We start from the raw sequence: 23,921 nt of genomic DNA on the forward strand, positions 1-23,921 counted from the left end.
AAATTACACATTCCCCGGCCCTTAACCCTGCCTTGAATGATAAATTGAGTAGTCCTTTTCTTATTCAAACAGTCACTGAAACCTCTAATTTGTTGGCTGGTCAAATACATCATTTGCAACATTACTGAAAAAGAAAAGTAAGTCTTGGTATGAATTGACGTAACTAAATGTATAATCAATGTAAAACTCATGGAAGAAACAAAATAGATGGGAGTGATATGAATTCAGATGTGTTTCGTAGCTTGTTGTAAATGCCTAGTAGTTGACACCACTATATAGTGCTATATTTACCTTGTAGCTAGTTCTCATTTTGAGAATATGAATTAACCTGGATTTGATCTATATTTGACGTATGGTGGGTGTTGTTGATGAAACAGAAGACATGCTTTCTGTTCCGGAACACCTGGTGTTAATCCTTGTACGTTTTCAAGGGTCTCCATGCAAATCTATATCTTTATTCCTATATTTTGTCCTTGTTTTATTGATTTTGAGTTGGAATTGTTACAGTTTCTAGAAATATTATTTTTGTATTCTTTATTATTTTCTTAACCTTCAAATGATTATGTACTTGTTTGCTAATTCAATGAAGCATAAATATACCATTCTCAACATGTATGCTTTCATTAGAGCAACGTACCATTGACTGACTTGGGGGATATGCTGGAACTCCCCAAAAGTGACAGAGTTTGGTACACATATACACACATAGAAAGAAATACCTCAGTTTTCAGGTATACATACAAGTCACTAAAAGGACTCACTTCAAAAGTCGATCATTACAATTTCTTGAACAATCAATGATGATTATTGACTGATCATGATCATGAAGAGAAAGGGAAATATCTACAAAAACATTCACCTAAATGGGAGAATGTTTTAAGGTATATAATTATGTTTTGAAATACTGTTTTACTGGGGCCGCGGTGGCCGAGTGGTTAAGGTGTACCGACACTTTATCACTAGCCCTCCACCACTGGGTTGCGAGGTCGAAACGTACGTGGGGCAGTTGCCAGGTACTGACCATAGGCCAGTAGTTTTTCTCCGGGTACTCCGGCTTTCCTCCACCTCCAAAACCTGGCACGTCCTTAAATGACCCTGGCTGTTAATAGGACGTTAAACAAAAACAAACCAAACAAACCAAACTGTTTGAATGTATTTTGACATAACTTCATAAGTATATCGTAATTTGGTTTATTTAATCACTTTTTAAGTCTGCTGTCAATAACTTCTGAAAGTTACCATACCATAAAACCATAATCAATAACAGCTGTAAATCATGGTTGATTATATTATAATTAGACAGAGGAAAAAGGACTAATCATCAATTGAATCAATTAATCAAACCACTGCATGTATCTCTGAAAATCATTACATGTAGTACTACTGGCCAACAGTTCCTTTGATTTAGGCATAAAAGCTTAAGTGAATGATTGTGCTAGCTTTAACCTGATTTACATACAAAAGAATATGTTTTTGATATCACGGCTTTTTGGGGCCGTTAATGGGCCCCATTCCCAATTGGAATTATTTCATTTTAAAGCCAAATTCCCAAAGTTTGCAGCTAACTCCTGAAAAACTCTTTCCCAATTCACCAATTTTCTTCCCAAAATGAGACAAAAAGGCCCCATCCCAAACCAGTGAGAAAGAGCCCTGGATATTTTCCCGAAGTTGTTATGTAGGTCAAGGATATGATAGGTACAAAAGTCTAAATCAGTTCAGCCACATTGTACAGAGTATAGGAATTAAAAAATTTGGTTAAACTTTTCAAATTGATTTATCTTAATAGAATAAATGTGTGCTTAAAAGGTCACTGGTGCTTTATTTGTATATGCCACCATATAGGGACAATATTATATAGTGAACATCTTTATGTAAAGGAATCTTATTATCTAAGGAATGTAAAAAGTGAAATTAATTCCTTGGCTGGGTGGATTAGTGTGGTAGCCGCCTGACCTGTGTTGTGTGTATATGTAGATGGAAACAGGAGCTGAGGAAGGCCAACAGATAACACTGGCTCCACAGCTCTATATACATGACTTTGTCCATCTCTGGTTACCCCAGTCACAGAGCCAATTGTCAACACAACACATATACAAATGTCCTAATCAGATTCATATAAAGCTGTTATTGAAAAGGACCCTTTTAAGATGTAATCTCATGAGAATGTTTCTTGGCAATATTTAGATTAGTACCTAGTACCAGATCTGGGTAAATGATGACCGAGTGTAATGCTCTAACACTAACTTGTAGGATACATGTCAGCCTGATTGATAGCTTCTTCCTGAAAATGTACCAGAACTTTGAAGTTTGGTTTGTTTTGTTTAATGTCCTATTAACAGCCAGGGTCATTTAAGGACGTGTCAGTTTTTGGAGGTGGAGGAAAGCCGGAGTAGCCGGAGAAAAACCACCGCCCTACAGTCAGTACCTGGCAACTGCCCAACGTAGGTTTCAAACTCGCAACCCAGAGGTGGAGGGCTATATTGATAAAGTGTTGGGGACACCTTAACCACTCGGCCACTGTGGCCTCCCAGAACTTTGATATTCAGTCTGTTGGTTACAATATTGGTCTGGTAAGACACCTACCTATAAATCTCATAATTAAGTAAATATTCCCCCTTCCGATGGAGGGAGATATTGCATCATTACTAGTTCTTACTCAATGTTGATCAATGATATAAGATATTGCCCCCCCCCCCCCTCCCCCCCCCCCCCCCCCCCTTAAGGTCAAGGTCACCAGGTCAAAGACCAGGGTCAAATCACATTGTATCCTGGTAAATATTTATGAACCCCTATATATATAGCTATATACTGTACAACAAATCTTTTTTTTTTTCATTTTGATGTCTACAAAAGAAAATTACAGTTCTCTCTTGGTTAGTAATCAGAATAAGAGTTAATCAGAGCTTTTTCAGTTGTTCATGTCTGAACTTTTTGTTTCATTTATATTCCACTTCTCAGTTTTCATTGTTTTTTTTATTTCAAATTTGTGTGGCATTGATTTTAGGGAGATGATAACTTACTGAAGTATACAAGGTAACCAGACATGTCATACAATGATGAAATCTTCCTGGAAATCAGTAGTGATACATGTACACCTATATTCTGAGCCGACACCAGGAATAAATGTCAAATCATAGCTCGAGGACATATATGTTGGCAGAACTTATACATGAAAAACTATTTGTGCATGTAAGTTAAATGCTGAATTGACAGTTACGTAACGTCTAATTGTCTAACAGGTATAGGAAATACTGATTTGTTGAAAATGTTTGCCTGAAGGGATACAGGTATCTTCAGCATGGTCACCTGAGGTAATTCCAAAAATAACTGGCTCTTTACTTTGCTTGCTTACCCTAACTTGTGGTAACAGACAAAAAAGGAATGTTTAACAAGATCATACCTGCAGATGAAATCACGTTTTATTACCTTGCACGGATTGGGGAAGATGTTCAGGCCTGATGAACATATTTCATTATTACTTTGATCTGTTCAAAACACTGAAATAGAACTGTTATTCATGAAGGATATGCAAGCATAAGATCACAAAGTTCATGCTGGTAATATTTTTCTAGAGGAAGATTTGTACATTTAATCCTTCAGTTTGAAAGGGACTTTCAGGTTAAGAAGACATATTTTGGTAAGTTTTTGTCTCTTCTGCAAAGAAAAGTTTTGAAAGTGAGACTAGCTATGATTTATGTTACTTATCTTGCAGTGTTAGACAATGTTGGCATCATCATCAATATTTCAAGCATTTAGATTCATTTCTCAAAAAACATAAGCTGGCAACTTTAAACAATCTTAATATATAATTTATAAAGGAGTTTTATCACAAAGTGGACACCTCCATCTTTCATCTACAGAATATGATCCAGAGATTATTATTATGGTTCATTTACTCTGGAAATCAAGGATGCTGGGAATCCAGACTTTATATGTGTTTAGCTCAGTCTCTCAAAAAGTATCGGAGTTTATTTTAGCCAAACCTTGAATATACAATGTAGTTGTATTGTAGAAGGGACATCTCAACACATCCTGTAGATTATGGGAGTTTTATTTTGTTTTGTTGTATTTGAGGATAAAAAGCTCTTGAGAAATTAATGTAACATTTTCATTACTTTTCCAATTCTTTTACAAAATAGTTTTTTGTCAAATTTTAAGAAGTTCTGTGTTATATAAGATGTATTTTGTTTCACACTCTTCAGGAAGATTGTTTATCCATTCCTAAAACACAATATTTTATCCACTATTTTTGTAAACAGTGATATTTAATGATAACAAAACATAGCTGATATGCCGAAGTGACTGATGAAAGAAGTTGGAGATCTGACTAAACCTTATATTTTCATTGCAAAATCTTATATTTTCACTGTTCATCACAAGTTTTATCAGTTTGATAATATTATTTCCATATATGTATTTCACAAGCAAAAATATAAAATTTAGAGGATATAATATCCTCTCAATATTGAATGGTTTCCTGTTTAATATAATATATATTTCATGAGTATGACAGAATATCGATATTTTCACGAGTGCGAAGTGAAATATATGTTATATTAAACAGGAAACCATTCAATTTTATTTTTATTGCATTTTATATACTAAAATTAGAAACATCGAAAAATTAATAGTGTCAAAAAGTGCAGGAATCCATAACGTAATTCATGATGTCATCTTGTTGTGACGTTAATCCACATCAACTTGAATGCAATAATAATATACAATGCATGTGTACATGATGTACAAGGAATGTAAACTTTAAAATATGTGTATTGAGTGAGTAATTTATTTGTGGCAATATACTTAAACTGTTGATCAAACTGTATTTTGCATTTAGTATTCTAATTAACTATCTGTTACTAACTTGTTTTTCTTCTGAAATCGGACAGAAAATTGAACGCATACCAAGGTATTATCTTATGCTCTACTTGTTTGTGACCAGAGGCGTTTCACCATCCTTCCAGCCAGATTTACAATCACATAAAGTTGTAGTAGGAACTTTGCCATTACATATATATTCATGTATGTTAAGTCAGGACAAGGCTATCAGAGGGTACAATCTCACTTGAAAGTTCATTGAGTCTTATTGCCAGTGATCCTAGTACAGATCAGAGTGAGAAAATCACGATGTTGTCTGGTTAATAGGTGGATTGTATGAGTAACAGAATTTACTGATGTATATGGCCATGTATAGAATAAAATTGAAAACTAACAAACTTGACTAGCTGTTCTAGTACAAATGCAGCGTAAAAATATCCTCCACATGAATCAGGCCTTAACAGAACTGGGTTATGTAATTTTTGTTTTGATCAAATAACTTAAGATAATAGACTAGCACCACTGCCTGTGCATATATACCTTTGAAATGTTTGATAAAACATCCAGACAGCTATAGTGTACAGACAGTAATGTATAACATATCTTTAGGACAAGATCTCCCAATTTACAGTTGGCCATGGTTTGTTAATCTTGTGCGTTATCTTATAACATTTAATTGAAATGGAGTAGACCTTGCATTCCTTGACTGAACAGAGAATGAACACTTTCTCTCAAAAGGTAGTGTTTACCGCGGTAATATATGGAATCCTGATTCCAGCTGAACTATAGTTTTTGTTTTGTTATAAGTTTCAAAATTAAACTTTGTATAATATATATGTTACACATTGATCTCCCCCCTTTCCCCCGTACGTTTGATATTGACATTGTGTCTTTGCAAATGTCTTGATTAAGAGTGAGACATGACCTATACTGCCTATTTTAGGTATCATTTAGGATGGGCGTCAATAACTACAACATGAGTTATCATGTGTAAACTTGTCAGGAAGCAGTCATTTATTTACTATATATCACCGACTAAAGATGGTGTGTTGACATGGTTTTCCTGACATTTTCCGATACAGTTCACAAATTGACTGTTTATCAAAGGAAGGGCGGTCAGCAGGGCACTGTTTATTAAACTCTACATCACTTATCAAAGTCGTATCCAAAACATCGATTTGTTTGTTGGTTTTACAAAAATGTCAATTTTATAAAAATAATTAATTTTATCTTAATTTATTTCCAGTTTTTCATTTAAGTTTGCATAGTAGAATTACTTATAGTTTTTAATGATTTTTATCCCAACTTTATTTCATTGTTGTCTGATATATTAACAACTTGATAGCGATAAATCATATATATAAATTAGGCCGTATAAATACATGTATACCAGTCGTATTATTTTTCATGAATATACTGAGTCTGTTGTTTGAATATAATTGCATTTGATTTTACCCTGGTAATTCATTGATTTTGTTTTCTACACTATAAAAATTTTGTTAGCTTGTACAGCATTAAAATATTGTAAATGTAGGCCCAAGGTTATGTTAAATATAGCCAAAGAGAGGTAGAATGTGGTAGCATTTGTGTGCATTCCGATAGGTCCCATTGATGTGACGGTATTGATACACACAGAAATATATTTATCCTTCTGACACAATTGCAAGCTCTAGTTATCTTGGTGATGGAGGTGTGTAGTTAGATAACAGGTATATAGCTAGTTTGATACCTCAGTTACACCTGATACTGGAGGAATTACCTGAGGGAGCCACTAGGCTTGTAAGTACGTATACTCTGCCATGTATTTCTGTGGTCATTTTCATGTGAACAGATGAGGTAATATTTCATGCTAGTACTACATGTATACATACATACCAGTAGGGGATATATTGAGAATGAAGTATTCAAATCCAAAAAATTACATAATTTGTTTTTATTTGTTTGTCAGTTTTCGTCCAGTAGTGATAAGGATGGCCTGTAGTGATAATTATAAGCTGTCCAGTAATATATATAATGAATGGTATTTGTGATAGCCATCAGGTGATGTACACAGATAAAGTTTTTCTGTTTATCATATAAGATAATACCTACAAATCAGGCCTAGTAACTGTAGGTGTTTAAGGCTTAGCTGAGTTCGAAAGTTTATTTAAAAAAGTCAACATCTTAAAACGATATCCTGATTACATTTGTAACTGTATGTATTCAGGCTTAAACATTAATGAATACAAACCAGGTATACATTGTATATGTATACATGTACATTGGAGGTCGTCATTTTAAGTAACAAATCAAAACTATACAATTGTTATACCATATTGATTTGCCGTCATTCCAATTTGGATCAGGTTGAATTAATTGAAGAAAGACGTAAGAAAAGTAGGAATGACTTAATTTTCTTTAAATCATTTTCACTGCACATTTTGTGTTGTTATATTTTGACATTTAAGATACATCATCTCTCATGAAATCTCAATTCAGAATTAATTTTAACTAACTTAATAGATAACTTCATGGTTCAGTGGTGGCTTTAACATTTTTTTTGTATGGTTTTACTCATCATTACAGAACATCTGTGTCAATTATCCTGGGATCATTTCAGGAAAGTGTTAATTGCTGGCCTAGTTCGTCTGTAAGTAGAGGTTAAATTTACAACAAATATCACGATTCTATAATACATCATTCAGGATGCTTCATTCTTTGTAGATATACCAGCTATAACTTTAGAGTAGGCTTGCATAATTCCCTGATAACATATATTTTGTCCCACAGAGAGATATCACTACATTCTGGCTCTGTCATCGTTCACTGAACTCAATTTATAAGAAATATTATCACCAATTGAAACATATTGGGTGTAATATTGAAATCTATGGCAAACATATATCTGTACATCTGGGATGGTTTAAAAAACTTGTAGCTCAAATATGTGTTTATATAGGTAAGTCACTCTGAATCATGTCAGCCATGCATTTTGTCCTTATGTTTGCAAAACTAAAATAAATGTCTAGCCATGCATAGGTGATTTAAAACAACTCCAATATGTACTAAAACATTTGTATTTACTAAAGATAGATTTCATTATATTCAGCTTGATTTTATCTTATAGAACATTGAAAGCACCAAAAATTCTAGACATGAATTTAATTGCATGAGTTAATGGTTTGTGCGAACCAGGACATATTGCCTGCAGAGAGCTATAGTATATACCCTATAGGGATACTATGTATTTATGGTATGTATACCCAGTTTAACTGGCTATTTTCTGATACTGTATATGGATTTACAGTTAAGAAACTCAAAAGTCTTCACAGTCATTAATTGACTCTTATATAACTGGAGTTCAAAATATATTTTATCAATTGATAAGAAATTTCAACCCAAGCTAATATATTTTGTCCAGGAGTTTCTGTATGTCTATATGCCAATCAGACTTAGATTTAATTTGTTACATGCAAACATTCATCAGCCGCGGTGGTCGAGTGGTTAAGGTGCCCCAACACTTTATCACTAGCCCTCCACCTCTGGGCTGCGAGTTCGAAAACCCACGTGGGGCAGTTGCCTGCCTGGTACTGATCATGACTGTAGGTCGATGGTTTTTCACTGGGTACTCCGGTTTTATTCCACTTCCAAAACCAGGCACGTCATTAAATGACCCTGGCTGTTATAATAGGACGTTAAACAAAATAAAACTAAATCATCAGTTTAAACAACTTCAGTCACAGACATTTTACTTTATCCATCAAAGAAAGGTTAACTTTATCCATCACAGAAAGGTTAACTTTATCCATCACAGAAAGGTTAACTTTATCCATCACAGAAAGATTTATTTTATTGACCACAGAAAGGTTAACTTTATCTTACACAGAAAGGTTAACTTTATCTTACACAGAAAGGTTAACTTTATCTTACACAGAAAGGTTAACTTTATCTTACACAGAAAGGTTAACTTTATTCATCACGGAAAGGTTAACTTTATCTTACACAGAAAGGTTAACTTTATCTTACACAGAAAGGTTAACTTTATCTTACACAGAAAGGTTAACTTTATTCATCACGGAAAGGTTAACTTTATCTTACACAGAAAGGTTAACTTTATCTTACACAGAAAGGTTAACTTTATCTTACACAGAAAGGTTAACTTTATCTTACACAGAAAGGTTAACTTTATCTTACACAGAAAGGTTAACTTTATCCATCAAAGAAAGGTTAACTTTATCTTACACAGAAAGGTTAACTTTATCTTACACAGAAAGGTTAACTTTATCTTACACAGAAAGGTTAACTTTATCTTACACAGAAAGGTGAACTTTATCTTACACAGAAAGGTGAACTTTATCTTACACAGAAAGGTTAACTTTATCTTACACAGAAAGGTTCACTTTATCTTACACAGAAAGGTTAACTTATCAATCATAGAAAGATTAACTTATCAATCCCAGAAAGATTTATTTTATTAACCACAGAAAGGTTATTATCCATCACCGAAGTGTTACAATTGACCACAGAAAGGTTATTTTATCCGTCGCCTATGGATAAACTTTATTGACCACAGAAAGGATAACCTTACCGAACACATATTGAAGTAAAGAACATAGATTTTAACAGAATTGAACAATTATAAGCTACATGTTAAAAGGTCTTCACCACTACAACTGACCATGAACTAGTTGTGACCCGTGGGCAGTTCATGTACACACTGCTGTGATCATGACCATTATTATGTTTCACTGACCACTGTCATTCCCAGGTGTTAGATAATTGACCAGTATGACTGGCCAGTGGAATATATCACTTATCACCCTCTATCTAAGTACAGCATACTTACCAGTCACTTAGATGATATTACCGTATATGGCTATTATATGTGTGTGTGACTTGAATGTCCCACAGTTTAACAAACTCTTCACATGACTTCTTGCATTAGTCAACAGTATAAGTACATACAGAACTTTGCATAGGGCTTGAACTCATAAATATTTTCTTTTCAATTCATTCATTATTAATATATCAATATACATGTACCAATGAAATACTTCTAGATTTTATTTTACACCATCTGGATTGTTAAACACATAATTTCAGTGTTATGTTTTAAGAGTTTGGTGACTTGGTATACATGATGAAATGTCTAAATCTGTTGATGTTTATGTTAATTACATGTGTGTTGTTTAGTCCAAATACACATTACCACATTAATTACACCTTGGCCAGACGTGCATCTAGATCATCACATCGGTCAGACTTGTATTATCAAGTTGATCACTAGACTTTCATGGACACTTTGGTTAGACTTGTATTATCAAGTTGATCACTAGACTTACATGGACATTTTCGTTAGACTTGTATTATCAAGTTTTCCAGACTTATATCATCAAGTTGACCAGACTTATATCATCAAGTTGACCAGACTAATGTACATGATGATGATGTATGTAGATTTGCATTGTCATGTTGACCAGACTTGTATTATTGGCCAATCTGTCCTATAGAACTGCTGTTTCAAACAGGATTTGAAAACGAGTACATAATCTAGCTGACCCAAATGTTTCAAAGGAATACAAAGGTATTTTTTTTTCTCAATTTGGCTTAATCTTCTTAAACTCTATAGAGGCAAATATGCATCCTCAAGATACCTCTGTTTTATTTCATCCTATATAAACTACCTTTATATTAAATGCCCAATACGACCTAGCTGGGTGGATATCGTTTTAACCCCTTTTTGCCTGTATGTATTCTTAATTATTATCTTGTTCATTTTGAGTTACAATTATTGTTTGTTTACCTTTCAGTTAGTTTTTGATCCATTAAATTCTCTTGTTGTTTAGGTTCTCTGACTGTTGGTTCTGATATTGATACATTTTGTCATGTAATCCTAAGTTTCCCCTCTTTCCCTGGCCCAATCCCCTCTGGTTCCCAATCCTAGGTTTCCCCTCTTTCCCTGGCCCAATCCCCTCTGGTTCCCAATCCTAGGTTTCCCCTCTTTCCCTGGCCCAATCCCCTCTGGTTTCCAATCCTAAGTTTCCCCTCTTTCCCTGGCCCAATCCCCTCTTGTTTCCAATCTTGGATTGCCCTCGTCCTGGCCAATCCCTCCTCTGGTGTCGATCATTTAGTGCTCTGGTGATCCTGTCTATATGAAGCCCTAGCTTAGTCACTTCAAACAATACATATGTGTATATATATATGATCATGAGTTTGATCAGAATTAATTCGTTCACAGATACTTCGGAATATAGAGGTATTCAGAACATTTACCGCTGTCTATGTTTGCTGTCAATCAGTACATGTACACTAGCTTTGTAAATAACTGTTTTTATGTTTAATATTTCAGAATTAACCTGGGCAGTCCGAAACAATAACCATGAATAACATGAATATGTCAATGCAAACCACAGCCATGCCAGGTATGGGGGACAAAATGACGGGCATGACTGGCATGGGAGGCATGGGAGATATGGGGGGACACATGGATGGACACATGGATGGACACATGGACGGAAACATGGATGGAAACATGGAAGGACACATGGGCGGGAGTATGGCAGGAATGATGGTAAGTGGACAGATTTGTATCTGTAGAGTAGTAAAATACTAGTATTGTAGGTTACTGTGTGTGGACATTGAGAGAATGCTTGATGTTAATATTGAAACACTATTGGGTAAATAGAGCCTGCCTCAGACTCATGGGGGATAACCTGATGTGGGTAACTGTAGTTACCTACCTCCAATAAGGTGTAGGACGGAAACGTTGAGTAGTAACTGATGTGAATTATCTGGAGGTAATAAATGTGAGTGTACATGTGATACTCATTCAGAGCTTATTACAAGTGTACCTGTGGATGCAAGCCTTAGAACACTGCTATATTATGCCTAAGAAATATTTAAAAGAAAAACAACTTCAGCTTTATCATAAAATTGTTTTGTTTTTACTGGCTTAAAATTGTTGTAACTTCACTGATTTGATGTAACCCTTAATTTTACATTTCAGCAAATGTATTTCCACACTGGTATAAAGGAATATATCCTGTTTGAGACATTACTGACTACTACAGCTGGAGGTAAGTCCGAGGATCCTCAAACTCCTCGAATGATAGGGTTTTCCCTGGATTTATACATAGATCATTACATTAACATCAAAATGTAAACTAATTATAGGGTATGGAACAATTCCCTAAGTGTAGGATATGTAGTTTAACTGGAAATAGTTCACTATATGTTGGTATTGTTAGGCATATCAAACTAAATTTTGACAGCTCCTACTTCTAATGTCAAGGACAAGGTGATTCTGCCTACATCTATAATCCTACTTTTTGTACCTTGAAGGTGATTCTGACTTTAATGTTACCTATAAATTGGTTTTTATCCCACCATCATCAGATGGTGGGCTATTCAAATCGCCCTGCGTCCGTGGTCCGTCGTCCGTCCGTCCCTCCGTCCGTCCCTCCGTCCGTCCCTCCGTCCGTCCCTCCGTCCGTCCCTCCGTCCGTCCGTCCGTCCCTCCGTCCGTAAACAATTCTTGTTATCGCTATTTCTCAGAAAGTACTGAAGGGATCTTTCTCAAATTTCATATGTAGGTTCCCCTTGGTGCCTAGTTATGCATATTGCGTTTTGAGACCAATCGGAAAACAACATGGCCGACAGGCAGCCATCTTGGATTTTGACAATTGAAGTTTGTTATCGCTATTTCTGAGAAAGTACTGAAGGGATCTTTCTCAAATTTCATATGAAGGTTCCCCTTGGTGCCTAGTTATGCATATTGCGTTTTGAGACCAATCGGAAAACAACATGGCCGACAGGCAGCCATCTTGGATTTTGACAATTGAAGTTTGTTATCACTATTTCTGAGAAAGTACTGAAGGGATCTTTCTCAAATTTCATATGAAGGTTCCCCTTGGTGCCTAGTTATGCATATTGCGTTTTGAGACCAATCCGAAAACAACATGGCCGACAGGCAGCCATCTTGGATTTTGACAATTGAAGTTTGTTATCGCTATTTCTGAGAAAGTACTTAAGGGATCTTTCTCAAATTTCATATGTAGGTTCCCCTTGGTGCCTCGTTATGCATATTGCAATTTGAGACCAATCGGAAAACAACATGGCCGACAGGCAGCCATCTTGGATTTTGACAATTGAAGATTGTTATCGCTATTTCTGAGAAAGTACTGAGGGGATCTTTCTCAAATTTCATATGAAGGTTCCCCTTAGTGCCTAGCTATGCATATTGCGTTTTGAGACCAATCCGAAAACAACATGGCCGACAGGCAGCCATCTTGGATTTTGACAATTGAAGTTTGTTATCACTATTTCTGAGAAAGTACTTAAGGGATCTTTCTCAAATTTCATATGTAGGTTCCCCTTGGTGCCTAGTTATGCATATTGCGATTTGAGACCAATCGGAAAACAACATGGCCGACAGGCAGCCATCTTGGATTTTGACAATTGAAGTTTGTTATCACTATTTCTGAGAATGTACTGAAGGGATTTTTCTGAAATTTCATATGTAGGTTTCCCTTGGTGCCTAGTTATGCATATTGCGTTTTGAGACCAATATGAAAACAACATGGCCGACAGGCAGCCATCTTGGATTTTGACAATTGAAGTTTGTTATCTCTATTTCTCAAAGTACTGAATGGATCTTTCTCAAATTTCATAAGTAGGTTCCCCTTGGTCCCTTGTATTGCATTTTTGGACCAATCTGTCCTGAAAACAACCTGGCAAACAAACAGCCATTATCGTTAAATCTCAAATTTCTTATATAGCAAGGATTCCCTTGTTTGAAAAGTACTGGAGGGATGTCTCAATTTACACAGATTAGTAAAATGAAGGGAAAAGTAGAGAAAAGATCAATCTGACATGGAACCTATGAAGATCATTCAATGGTGGGCGGCAAGATCCCTCTGGGATCTCTTGTTGTATCTTGAGGGTGATTCTGACTTTAACGCTACCTGTAAATCGGTTTGAGGGTGATTCTGACTTTAACGCTACCTGTAAATCGGTTTGAGGGTGATTCTAACTTTAATGTTACCTGTAAATCGGTTTGAGGGTGATTCTAACTTAAATGTTACCTGTAAATCGGTTTGAGGGTGATTCTAACTTTAATGTTACCTGTAAATCGTTTTTATACCTTGAGCTATGTTATTGATCTCATACTTCACTTTTATGTTTTCCTTACTGAAAATGTTTGTTTAGAATAAGACATTGTGTCGGAAAGTCAAAGATTGCTTATTGCCAATGCACGGCCAGTAAATAGATTTTTCTTTGGCCACTGAAACTATCACTTCATCCTTGCTTTTTTAATGAAAGTGTGAGCATTTTTCTTTGAAGGTTAGAGATCAAGGTCACTGTCAATACCAGTAGAAAAATTGACTTCAGCAAAATAAAGTTATTTCTCTTGGGCAATTAAAAAAGTTTCAGCTATGTATCTTATGGGTTACATTTAATTGATCTGTAATTGATGACTTAACATTTACAGAAATGGGCGGAGCCTGTGTGGTTATATTTTTCCTAGCAGTCCTTTATGAAGGACTTAAGGTACTTCGAGAACATCTGCTTAAAAAAAGTCTCACCGCCAACAAATACAGCAGCGTCACTGCCACAGGGAATGGCTTCTCACAAGATACTGCTGTAATAGACCCCAGCAAATCAAAAAACAACAGGTAGGTGTCTATAAACTATAGCTCCACTTCAGATTCTGTGGTTGATTGAGATTTAACTGGTGATTCATCATTACCACATGGGTTACATTGTTTTAATGCATGGGGTCATATTGGCTGCTTTTTTGGAAAGATTTTCACTTTATGGGCATGATGGGACAGAGTTCAAGGTCATTAGCTTAAGTTGTTTCCCTTTCAGTATTGAATTAAAAATTTGATTATTAACATTCATATTGCAATTTTACAATGTAAACCTGGCAGAAAGAAATGTGATTTAAAGGCCTGTAAATGACATCTACTGTAAGTCTGTTATGATGTTGTAATCAGCATATGTATTCTATATTATCACAAAAAAAAAAAAAATAAAAAAAAATGCATGGATATTTTAAAAACTTACATTAGGTTATGATTTCCAATATCACAGGTTCTAATCTGTAAATTTAAATTTCCAGTCCAAGTTATAGTAAACAGATGGTACGTGTTACAGTTAAATAATTCAGCTTTGAAGAACTGTAAATTCTCACTTTTCATATTGAATAGAAGGCCGATTTTAAGTGCACATATGTGACAAACTGGATGTAATTTCATGAATAATAACTACCATGGTATCATTGGTTTGAAATAGTTACAAGATGGTGCTGGTATTAAGAATCCTATAATTTAGAACTAAAAATCTTTTGATGATGAATGGCCTGTCAGACTGTTACCTAGCCTGACATCCTATAAAACAGGATTTCTCTTTTATATAATAACACCATTGGATATGCAATAGGAAACTATAGCTTGTCTACCACTAGTACAATGTATGTTGCACTGTCCATGCAGATAGATTCTGAATAGGTACATTTCAGTGCCAGGTACTTGATATTAATGTGGCATGACCTTGGTGCCAGATACAGGATATTCTTATATTGCCTGGGTTAACATGACCTTCATTACCTGAGAGTGACATTCTGCCTTTCTCTGAAGAGGTTATCAAGTTAGCCCCTTCTTGGGTTACAGTTAGTGATTTTAGGGCATGACTTCATCTCAGGATTTTATTACTCTAGAAAATTGATATTTAATATTGACTCCTAAAGAAATGTAGTACACGTATTACAATTTTCTGAGATATTTTTCCCCAAATAAAAATGTGAATTGTTAACATTTACCTTTGTTGGGTATAATAGAGATTGTCTATGTAAAAAATAAAACGATCACATACGGTCTCAGTGTAGAGTTATGTAATAGTTTATTCTCACCTTGTAATGGTAGTACGTGTAATGCATTCTGACCTTGTCAGGACTTGTCCTTACGTAGATTGACTGTATATGTACAGTACAGTCAGTACTGTAATCTCATTTATCTCAACAGTCATACTGGCTAATACAGATTGGTCAGCCATCAGGTCATCAGATATTGAGTATCAAACTCTACACATAACCGTTCTATATAGTCATCGAAATCCTGATCGTAGATTAGGGTAATTATTATTAAACTTTATTTTATTAATAATTCAGTTTATATAAACCATTCTTGTTGGCCTTGTTGGATCGAGTGTGACTTGTCATACTGTGGGAGCAAAGTCTCGAAGAGAACTCACATAGTCAGGCATTTACCCCGATACTTTTTCACATCTGAGCGAATGAGGGTACATCGTATTGTTGATAGTGATGATGCGTTTTATTCCAATTTTATTGACATTTTCCATTTTACTTTACAGAGAAAATGTCAATATGCATTCTTCATCCCATTCTAACCAAAAGGGAGGTATTAGGTAACAAATTTTCCCATTGACCTGGTTTGAGGCACTGTAGATTTGTTCATATATACATAATTACTGAGAGTATGAAAATGGACTTGTAAGCTTGTGGTCTAGGAAGCCAGCTGGAGAAAAACATCATTAGAAGCCAATTGCTTTATCAGGATTTGTGTTAAAATGCATAATTATTTCCCCAAGAGTAACAGGGTATGTTTTATGTAGTAATCGCTTTTTCTGTGCTTGTGTCCATCCATCTATGATGACTTGTGTACACCGTATTTCATGAACACCTATACAGATTGATTTTATATTCAAACAATAGCATCAAACCATCAAGGTCTACACTAGTTATATTTTGGTGACCATCAATCAAGTTTGAAGGTGAAAGGTCTCACTTGACCAATTCTAAAGTAAAAAAATTGTGTTGAAGATTTCTCATGAATCTTATTACAGATTTAGCTCATATTCACACCACAGCATCCCATCATCAATATCTACACCTGAATACATTTTGGTGGATATTGGTCAAGGTTGAAGTGTCAGAGGTCGCACTTGACCAATTTTGAAGCAAACAGTACACAATATCTGGATCATGATCCCCTGGACCAATTTATTTCATATACATTTTTATGCCATACATAGCATCACAACAACCACTTCTAGACCTGATTAGTTCATATATATTCACACCAAATATAACAACACTACATGAAATTCTGTACTTGATTGGAATTTGATGGTCATCGGTCAAGGTTAAAAGTTAAAAAACAAAGCTTTTGTATATGATATTTCATGAACCCCTGGACAGATTTATTTTATTATTGAGGTTTGGTTACAGTATATTTTTTGAGTCTCCACTCACATTTGATTTTATTTGTAGAAGATAACTATATATTTACAAACCTAGGCCTTGACAGTGTTGTGACTGGTTCTCTTAGTTTGATTCAATTAAAAAACCTCTCCATTAATCCCCAAGGGCTGGCGTTGTTAAGCTATAGAAATGTCAGGAATTTGGATCTAAACTTTTATGTAGGTTGGTAGGTACTGGGTATGTTTATGTTCGGGGTTTAGGTTTAAACTGTTAAGTGGATTAGTAGATTTATATCTGAGGTTTAGGTTTATGTCTGAGGTTTAGGTTTATGTCCAAGGTTTAGGTTTATGTCTGAGGTTTAGATTTAAACTGTTAAGTGGATTAGTAGATTTATATCTGAGGTTTAGGTTTATGTCTGAGGTTTAGATTTAAACTGTTTAGTGGATTGGTAGGTGTATGTACGAGATTTAGATTTAAACTGTTAAGTGGATTGGTAGGTTTATGTCTGAGGTTTAGGTTTATATCCGAGGTTTAGGTTTATGTCTGAGGTTTAGATTTAAACTGTTAAGTGGATTAGTAGATTTATATCTGAGGTTTAGGTTTATGTCTGAGGTTTAGATTTAAACTGTTTAGTGGATTGGTAGGTGTATGTACGAGATTTAGATTTAAACTGTTAAGTGGATTGGTAGATTTATGTCTGAGGTTTAGGTTTAAACTGTTAAGTGGATTAGTAGGTTTATGTCTGAGGTTTAGGTTTATGTCCGAGGTTTAGGTTTAACTGTTTAGTGGGTTGGTAGGTTTATGTCCGAGGTTTAGGTTTAACTATTTAGTGGGTTGGTAGGTTTATGTCTGAGGTTTAGGTTTAAACTGTTAAGTGGATTAGTAGGTTTATGTCTGAGGTTTAGGTTTATGTCCGAGGTTTAGGTTTAAACTGTTAAGTTGGTTGGTAGGTTTATGTCCGAGGTTTAGGTTTAAACTGTTAAGTTGGTTGGTAGGTTTATGTCCGAGGTTTAGGTTTAAACTGTTAAGTTGGTTGGTAGGTTTATGTCCGAGGTTTAGGTTTATGTCTGAGGTTTAGGTTTAAACTGTTAAGTTGGTTGGTAGGTTTATGTCTGAGGTTTAGGTTTATGTCCGAGGTTTAGGTTTAAACTGTTAAGTTGGTTGGTAGGTTTATGTCCGAGGTTTAGGTTTAAACTGTTAAGTTGGTTGGTAGGTTTATGTCCGAGGTTTAGGTTTATGTCCGAGGTTTAGGTTTAAACTGTTAAGTTGGTTGGTAGGTTTATGTCCGAGGTTTAGGTTTAAAATGTTGACTGGGTGTTCCCTATACTCATTAGATACTAATTCTAATACGGTAGGTTTTATTCAGGCTGAAGAGTTACGCCATGGGGTTGGATATTGATAGGGATATATGGTGATGTTTTAAATGTTACCAATACCACATAATTAATGCTTCTAAAAGTTTGTTATACAATGTATTTTAGCTTATACCCTGGAAAGCATTCACTACAGAAAGATGCATTATGTATACATTTAATAGATTCAAATTGATTTTTTTTTTAATAATTAAATTGTAAAAGTGGTTTCCTTTGATAAAGATCATTATAATTTTACACATTTTAATAAGAAAGGTGGCATTTCTCCAGACATTGGCTTGCTAACTACATGGAAGATAAACACATGATATGCTTTTTATGCACTTTAGTATTTCATCTGCTAGTTTTCTCCCAGATTTCCTCTGCCAAATAGATAATTAATTAGATTACATGCTAGCTTATCATGCTTTAAGCTGTGAATAAAAATTGATGTTCCATGACATTTCAATGGATTTATTAAGCACTGTGTAGCAGGAAAAAATATATTAAACATTATTTTTGTTTTGCAGATTTGTTTTCAACAATTAGTGTACAATACACATGTATGTATTGTCTTATTGACATAATGTAACTGTATATTCTGTATCTGTATCCTGGACACACTGACAACTGTACATGCACCAACTGATGCCTGATATCTTTATGTTTTATTTTACATTTAGGTGGGGTATTCAGGAAAGTTTATACCACAAAATGATTGTTCTAATCATGAAAGATATATTAAATTGATTAGATCATATCTTGGTATACAGAACAGTTTTGTAATTTATAAACAGAGATAGTATACTGTGGTATAAGTGTGAGAGGTTTGTTCTCTTTATTAAAGCTAGTTACACTGTGGTATGTGTAAGAGGTTTGTTCTCTTTATTAAAGCTAGTTACACTGTGGTATGTGTGTGTAAGAGGTTTGTTCTCTTTATTAAAGCTAGTTACACTGTGGTATGTGTGTGTGAGAGGTTTGTTCGCTTTATTAAAGCTAGTTACACTGTGGTATGTGTGTGAGGTTTGTTCTCTTTATTAAAGTTAGTTACACTGTGGTATCTGTGTAAGAGGTTTGTTCTCTTTATTAAAGTTAGTTACACTGTGGTATGTGTAAGAGGTTTGTTCTCTTTATTAAAGTTAGTTACACTGTGGTATGTGTGTGAGAGGTTTGTTCTCTTTATTAAAGCTAGTTACACTGTGGTATGTGTGTGTAAGAGGTTTGTTCTCTTTATTAAAGCTAGTTACACTGTGGTATGTGTAAGAGGTTTGTTCTCTTTATTAAAGCTAGTTACACTGTGGTATGTGTGTGTGAGAGGTTTGTTCTCTTTATTAAAGCTAGTTACACTGTGGTATGTATGTGTAAGAGGTTTGTTCTCTTTATTAAAGTTAGTTACACTGTGGTATGTGTGTGTAAGAGGTTTGTTCTCTTTATTAAAGTTAGTTACACTGTGGTATGTGTAAGAGGTTTGGTCTCTTTATTAAAGTTAGTTACACTGTGGTATGTGTGAGAGGTTTGTTCTCTTTATTAAAGTTAGTTACACTGTGGTATGTATGTGTAAGAGGTTTGTTCTCTTTATTAAAGTTAGTTACACTGTGGTATGTGTAAGAGGTTTGGTCTCTTTATTAAAGTTAGTTACACTGTGGTATGTGTGTAAGAGGTTTGTTCTCTTTATTTAAGCTAGTTACACTGGTATGTGTGTGAGGTTTGTTCTCTTTATTAAAGTTAGTTACACTGTGGTATGTGTGTGAGGTTTGTTCTCTTTATTAAAGTTAGTTACACTGTGGTATGTGTGTAAGAGGTTTGTTCTCTTTATTTAAGCTAGTTACACTGTGGTATGTATGTGTAAGAGGTTTGTTCTCTTTATTAAAGCTAGTTACACTGTGGTATGTATGTGTAAGAGGTTTGTTCTCTTTATTAAAGTTAGTTACACTGTGGTATGTGTAAGAGGTTTGGTCTCTTTATTAAAGTTAGTTACACTGTGGTATGTGTGTAAGAGGTTTGTTCTCTTTATTTAAGCTAGTTACACTGGTATGTGTGTGAGGTTTGTTCTCTTTATTAAAGTTAGTTACACTGTGGTATGTGTGTGTGAGAGGTTTGTTCTCTTTATTAAAGTTAGTTACACTGTGGTATGTGTGTGTGAGAGGTTTGTTCTCTTTATTAAAGCTAGTTACACTGTGGTATGTGTGAGAGGTTTGTTCTCTTTATTAAAGCTAGTTACACTGTGGTATGTGTGCGTGAGAGGTTTGTTCTGTTTATTAAAGTTAGTTACACTGTGGTATGTGTAAGAGGTTTGTTCTCTTTATTAAAGCTAGTTACACTGTGGTATGTGTGAGAGGTTTGTTCTCTTTATTAAAGCTAGTTACACTGTGGTATGTGTAAGAGGTTTGTTCTCTTTATTAAAGCTAGTTACACTGTGGTATGTGTGAGAGGTTTGTTCTCTTTATTAAAGCTAGTTACACTGTGGTATGTGTGTGTGAGAGGTTTGTTCTCTTTATTAAAGCTAGTTACACTGTGGTATGTGTAAGAGGTTTGTTCTCTTTATTAAAGCTAGTTACACTGTGGTATGTGTGAGAGGTTTGTTCTCTTTATTAAAGTTAGTTACACTGTGGTATGTGTGTGTGAGAGGTTTGTTCTCTTTATTAAAGTTAGTTACACTGTGGTATGTGTAAGAGGTTTGTTCTCTTTATTAAAGTTAGTTACACTGTGGTATGTGTGTGTAAGAGGTTTGTTCTCTTTATTAAAGCTAGTTACACTGTGGTATGTGTGTGTGAGAGGTTTGTTCTCTTTATTAAAGCTAGTTACACTGTGGTATGTGTGTGAGAGGTTTGTTCTCTTTATTAAAGCTAGTTACACTGTGGTATGTGTGTGTGAGAGGTTTGTTCTCTTTATTAAAGTTAGTTACACTGTGGTTTGTGTGTGAGAGGTCCGTTCTCTTTATTAAAGCTAGTTACACTGTGGTATGTGTAAGAGGTCTGTTCTCTTTATTAGGTCATCTGACCCAAAGGGTCAGGATGACCTATAGTCATCGTGCTTCGTCCGTCGTCGTCCGCCGTCCGCCGTGCGCCGTCCGTAAACTTTTTCTTTCAAAACGCTACTCCTCCTTAACGCTTGGGTGGATTACTTCCAAATTTGGTTTGAAGCATCATTGGGGGAGGGCAATCATATTTTATATAAATGAGGCTGGTCTGACCCCTGGGGCCAGAAGGGCGGGGCGCCGAAAAGGGAACTTAGGTGAATATTGCTATAAAATCCTACTCCTCCTTTACCCTTGGGTGGATTACAACTAAATTTGGTTGGAAACATCATTGGGTGAGGGCGGTCATATTTTATATAAATGAAGTTGGTGTGACCCCTGGGGCCTGAGGGGCGGGGCCCCAAAAGGGGAACTTTGATGAAATTTTGCTATAAAATCCTACTCCTCCTTAACCCTTTGGTGGATTTCAACCAGATATTGTGTGAAACATCATTTGGGGAGGGTGATCATATTTTATATAAATGAGGCTGGTGTGACCCCTAGGGCCTGAGGGGCGGGGCCCCAAATGGGGAACTTTGATGAAATTTTGCTATAAAATCCTACTCCTCCTTAACCCTTTAGTGGATTTCAACCAGATATGTTGTGAAACATCATTTGGGGAGGGCGGTCATATTTTATATAAATGAGGCTAGTGTGACCCCTGGGGCCTGAGGAGCGGGGCCCCAAATGGGGAACTTTGATGAAATTTTGCTATAAAATCCTACTCCTCCTTAACCCTTTGGTGGATTTCAACCAGATATTGTGTGAAACATCATTGGGGGAGGGTGGTCATATTTTATATAAATGAGGCTGGTGTGGCCCCTGGGGCCTGAGGGGCGGGGCCCCAAAAGGGGAACTTTTATGAAATTTTGCTATAAAATCCTACTCCTCCTTAACCCTTTGGTGGATTTCAACCAGATATTGTGTGAAACATCATTGGGGGAGGGTGGTCATATTTTATATAAATTAGGCTGGTGTGGCCCCTGGGGCCAGAAGGGCAGGGCCCCAAAAGGGGAACTTTGATGAAATTTTGCTTTACAATACTACTCCTCCTAACCCCCATAGTGAATTATTACCAAATTTGGTGTGAAACATCATTGGAGGAGGACAATCATATTTTATATAAATGAGGCTGGTTTGACCCCTAGGGCCAGAGGGGCGGGGCCCCAAAAGGGGAACTTTGGTAAATTTTTGCTATAAATCCTACTTCTCTCTAACCCTTGGGTGGATTAATACGAAATATGGTGTGAAACATCCTTTGGGAAGGGTGGTCATATTTTATATAAACGAGGCTAGTGAGACCCCTGGGGCCTTAGGGGCAGGGCCCCAAAAGGGGAACTTTGGTGAATATTTTCTGTTAAATCCTAATCCTCCCTAACCTTTTGGTGGATTACAACCTAATTTGATGTGAAATATAAGGTGACGGCAATCATATTTTTTAATGAGACAGGTTTGACCCCTGGGGAAAAAAAGATGGGGCAAAAGGAGCGCTTAGGTTAAACATTTCTTTAAAATGCAATTCCTCCTTAATGCCTTAATTGATTACAACTATATTTAGCATGAAACATCATTGGGGAAAGGCAATCCTAATTGATATAAATGAGTCTTGTCTGACCCATTGGGACACAGAGGGGCATGCCCCAAAAATGGGAACTTGGCTAAAATTTTGCTTTATGATGCTGCTCTTCCTGGACAAGCTAAATGGATAAAAACCAAATTTGATCTAAAACATAACTGGCTGCGATAAATGATTTATGGTAATAATGCTGGATTGAGGGGTGTGTCCCTGCTGTAAGTGTAAGTGTTTGTCAGATGACCGTTAAGGCCCATGGGCCTCTTGTTTAAGCTAGTTACACTGTGGTATGTGTGTGTGAGAGGTTTGTTCTCTTTATTAAAGTTAGTTACACTGTGGTATGTGTAAGAGGTTTGTTCTCTTTATTAAAGCTAGTTACACTGTGGTATGTGTGTGTGTAAGAGGTTTGTTCTCTTTATTAAAGTTAGTTACACTGTGGTATGTGTAAGAGGTTTATTCTCTTTATTAAAGTTAGTTACACTGTGGTTTGTGTGTGTAAGAGGTTTGTTCTCTTTATTAAAGCTAGTTACACTGTGGTATGTGTGTGTGAGAGGTTTGTTCTCTTTATTAAAGTTAGTTACACTGTGGTATGTGTGTGTGAGGTTTGTTCTCTTTATTAAAGCTAGTTACACTGTGGTATGTGTGTAAGAGGTTTGTTCTCTTTATTTAAGCTAGTTACACTGGTATGTGTGTGAGGTTTGTTCTCTTTATTAAAGTTAGTTACACTGTGGTATGTGTGTGTGAGAGGTTTGTTCTCTTTATTAAAGTTAGTTACACTGTGGTATGTGTGTGTGAGAGGTTTGTTCTCTTTATTAAAGCTAGTTACACTGTGGTATGTGTGAGAGGTTTGTTCTCTTTATTAAAGCTAGTTACACTGTGGTATGTGTGTGTGAGAGGTTTGTTCTGTTTATTAAAGTTAGTTACACTGTGGTATGTGTGAGAGGTTTGTTCTCTTTATTA

At 35.6% G+C, this 23,921-nt stretch overlaps 1 protein-coding gene across 5 annotated transcripts in view; it reads left to right on the top strand.

Moving 5' to 3' along the window:
* LOC117317730 (high affinity copper uptake protein 1-like) overlaps nucleotides 1–23,921 on the top strand; it is a 33,916-nt gene that overhangs the window by 1,178 nt on the left and 8,817 nt on the right. For 2 of the 5 annotated variants that reach the window (XM_033872641.1, XM_033872656.1), the window contains exons 2-5: nucleotides 11,147–11,368; nucleotides 11,804–11,873; nucleotides 14,288–14,471; nucleotides 16,171–16,224. In XM_033872641.1, coding sequence (XP_033728532.1) covers nucleotides 11,177–11,368; nucleotides 11,804–11,873; nucleotides 14,288–14,471; nucleotides 16,171–16,224 — 500 coding nt within the window. In that variant the 5' untranslated portion in view covers nucleotides 11,147–11,176. Of the gene's footprint in view, nucleotides 1–6,526; nucleotides 6,598–11,146; nucleotides 11,369–11,803; nucleotides 11,874–14,287; nucleotides 14,472–16,170; nucleotides 16,225–23,921 lie in introns of those variants that run through there. The other 3 variants (XM_033872664.1, XM_033872672.1, XM_033872649.1) reach the window with 2 other exon arrangements.

The sequence above is a fragment of the Pecten maximus genome, chromosome 2, assembly GCF_902652985.1.
Source record: "Pecten maximus chromosome 2, xPecMax1.1, whole genome shotgun sequence".
Taxonomy (NCBI): Eukaryota; Metazoa; Mollusca; class Bivalvia; order Pectinida; family Pectinidae; genus Pecten; species Pecten maximus.